The sequence below is a fragment of the Pteropus medius genome, unplaced genomic scaffold (assembly GCF_902729225.1).
Source record: "Pteropus medius unplaced genomic scaffold, Ma_sr-lr_union100, whole genome shotgun sequence".
Taxonomy (NCBI): Eukaryota; Metazoa; Chordata; class Mammalia; order Chiroptera; family Pteropodidae; genus Pteropus; species Pteropus medius.
The window spans coordinates 6,181,960-6,185,260 of record NW_024354503.1 but is presented as its reverse complement, the minus strand read 5'-3'; the positions used below and the strand labels follow the sequence as shown (position 1 = coordinate 6,185,260).

Here is a 3,301-nt window from a genome sequence, read left to right as displayed (position 1 = left end):
CAAAGCAAAATATAACCTAAGAAATAATTCTGATTCTCTGCTATTAATAGACTTGGATTAGGAGTCAAAATATCTGAATGCCAAATCTCAACTCCAATTTACTGAATAACCATAGGCAATACATAATCTCTAATTCTAGTTCACTCAATCTACATAAGGATAATTAGAATGAGGATAACTACATCATATAGAGTTCTTTAATCCATTTTATAAATGCAAAATGGACTGATGGTGCCTTGAATTGTATCTTTTAAAAGAATCATTCCTGTTTTCCAGGCTGTCTTGACCTTGGATTGAGTTTATCCTTCAAGCTTTCCCTGAACCTCTGACTAATGTCAGACAGGCAAAGGGGCTTTTCCCTGTATCACATCTGCCTCCTCCAAGTCCCCCTATGTGGTATAGCACTTATGCTGTGCTTTTTCTTCAAGCTCCCTATTACAGATACCCTAATTCATTTTAGCAGTCCAGTAGTGTGTCCCCCTACCCTCTCCAGATAGAAGACATTAGACACAGTTCACTGATGATAATTTATTATAGTCTGTTGGCAGCAGACAGATATTAGACCAGAACTATGTCTCCATAGAAATGGGCAATGATATATAGCCATTAAATGGGGAACTGTGTGTACTTAATCATCATCATGCTCTTTTAGTTTCTTGATAGTCTGCTTGTGCCGTTCAATTTCTTTCTGCAGACGCTCAATCTCTTTTATATGATGACTGATCTCTTCTTCATGGTGTTTCTTCAAAGCTGCCAGTTGTTCTTTAGTCCGTGCTCTACAAGTACACAATGACTCTGGGTTTAATCCTAATACTTCACCTCAAAGAGATTTCTAAGTAAAACCTGTATTACCTAAGGCAAAGCAGTCTCAATCCTATGGGAGTCTGGCTGGTCATCTTTTTCTAACCCTTAAGCCCCACCAGTGAAAGAATACTCCACCTTCAAATGCATCCATCTTTAGATAACCAAGATGATTCAATTTTCCTGGTGTTAGTGCCTGAAATTCCAGCATTCATGAGCTATTCCTTTCAGAGTCCTCTTTAGAATAGAAAACTCCAGAGAGGTGTGACGTAAGTACCTAATACCTTATTAAACGAACAATCAAGAGGACAGAATCCCTTTTTTTTGGGGGGTGGGGTGGGGGAAGAGCAAAATAAGCGTGGAATAGACAAAGAGGTATAAAGGATAAACATCTGCGATCTATTCTAATCTTATAGGCCTTTCTTTGCCTAGAGAAATGCACAGTCCACTATAAAGGCCAAAAAGAAAGGGCTTCTTGCATGGGCAATACTTGGCAGTCCAATTTAGGTCGCAATAAGAAACACTTCAAATGCCGATTCGGCCACATTGGACCTCAGTTCTCCTTAACTGTAAAATGTAAGACCCCAACTAGATGGTCTCTAACGGTTGTCCTTTGGCTTTCTGGTATGGCAGGTGCCATAGTGATAATTTTCAAGAGTGAGTAAGAGAGTACAGAAGTGAAAAGATAGGCCAAAGGAGCAGAAGCGAGATTAGTTCTATGCTGCTCCCCACTGTGAAGAAGTCAGTAAAAGATAACTCTGGGTAGGGAAAAAATGTAGATAAGAGGCCCAGCCCACCCATACTCACAAGCGTGAGAGAAATCTATCCAACTGGGCGGAGCCGGGCCAGAGAGAGTCACCAGGAAGTGGGGGAGGGGAAGTTCCGACCAGGAGCCGCTGAACCCAGCTCCTATGACACACTCTCTCTGGCCGAGGTGGAGACCCTTGGAGGTCTAGAAGTGGCTGAGAGGGTCTGAAGAGACAGGGAGTCCACTCGTGCAGGGCTAGCAAAGCTAAGGCTTGTGGAGGAGAAAAAAGCGTAGAGGGGAGATGGGTGGGTGAGGGCGGAGGGAGTCAGGCTCAAAGGGTCTGCAAGTAAATAATTCTGGAAAAGTGAGCCGTGGTTCAAAAGTCCTGGAGACCCGCAAGTGGAAATGGTTTGGGTCTGAGGGCCCTGGGACTATTCAGCAGGGCCTGGGAGCGAGGGTGTAATAGGTTCCCGGACCCGGGAGTTTTGCTGGGGGATGGGGTGCCCCTCGGCGCCGGAGCAGGATGGGTTGGGCAAGTGGACGTTTAAGAAGGGCTGGAAGGCCCTCTGAGAAATCTAGGCCTGGACTCGGGACTGCGTGGGCCTCACCGGAAGTATCGTTCCTCTTCGGCCTGCTCTCTTTTCCCGAAGGCCCCACCGGCCTCCCGGATTGAGCCCGCGCCGGAGTCGAGATTCCCTGACTGAGGGAAGAGACAAGGACATTGGTGAAGGTGTGGAGGGGGATACGGCATCCGCGCTCGGGGCCAAGGCGGCGGACACTGCAGCGGGCATACCCGTCCGGAGCTGAAGCTTTGGGCTTGCGTGGCCCTCACGCCCCACACACCCAGCCGCAACCGCGCCGCCAGCGCCGTGACTGCCATAGTTGTCAGTGCTGCACCTCGCAAGTCGCAGGTGGCGCAGCCTCCCTGTAGGCGCCAACGGCTCTGATGGCGGGGCAGCCAATCCTTGAGATGGAGAGGCGGGATGAACCGAGGAGGACCCAATCATGGAAGGGAGAAGGCGGGGTTCCTCTAGTTCACAGCGAATCCTGAGCAGGAGACTCGCGCATTCTTAGCCAACCCCTAACAAGGTCTTCGGGGCCAAAGGATTGGAAAATAATGGAGGAAGTTGTAAGGGAGGGGCAAGAGAGGGTCAGAAGCCAATGGAATGAGTCATGGCGTCCACCCCCACACCACGAATCCGATCCTAAACTTGTTATTATTTAACACCCTAAGGAAGCCTTCCCTTTCCTGGACCACTAGCATCAATAAGATGCTATAAGAGTAAGATAAAAAAGATCAATAAGATGACATAGGGGTTGGGATGAGGAATATCTATGCCCAGATGCCGACGTCCAGCATGCCCAGACTTAGCTAAGTTGTATATGTACATGAATGTGGTCTCTTAAGAGGTGTCAGTGTTCTTTTGTTGCATTGATATTTCACTCTCAACTCTTAGCTTAAATGTCACCCCAAAGAAACCTTCCATGACCTCCTTAGTCATTCTATCATAGCTCCCTGCTTTGTTTGATCTCTCTGTACTTTTTACCTTCTGAAGTTATCAGCCTTGATCTAGTAGGCACTGAAGATCTGTAAAATGCATTAATATATTATCGAATGGGCTTGATAACTGGCCAAAGTGGTGCAATGAAGTGGAGAAAAGCATGAGTAGGAGTTTAAGGAAGGCTTTGCCGTGACCTTTCTTCAGCCATCTAACAAATGTGAACATGAAAATAGTAGTTTATAACCTTTGT

At 46.8% G+C, this 3,301-nt stretch overlaps 1 protein-coding gene across 1 annotated transcript; it reads right to left on the bottom strand.

Moving 5' to 3' along the window:
- Window positions 1-513: 513 nt before the first annotated feature.
- Window positions 514-2,506, bottom strand: ATP5IF1 (ATP synthase inhibitory factor subunit 1). Its single transcript, XM_039854869.1, has 3 exons — window positions 2,343-2,506; window positions 2,158-2,249; window positions 514-776 (listed from the first exon to the last, which is right to left on the bottom strand). The coding sequence occupies exons 1-3, from the start codon at window positions 2,427-2,429 to the stop codon at window positions 629-631; spliced, it is 327 nt and encodes a 108-aa protein (XP_039710803.1). The 5' UTR covers window positions 2,430-2,506; the 3' UTR covers window positions 514-628.
- Window positions 2,507-3,301: the final 795 nt, after the last annotated feature.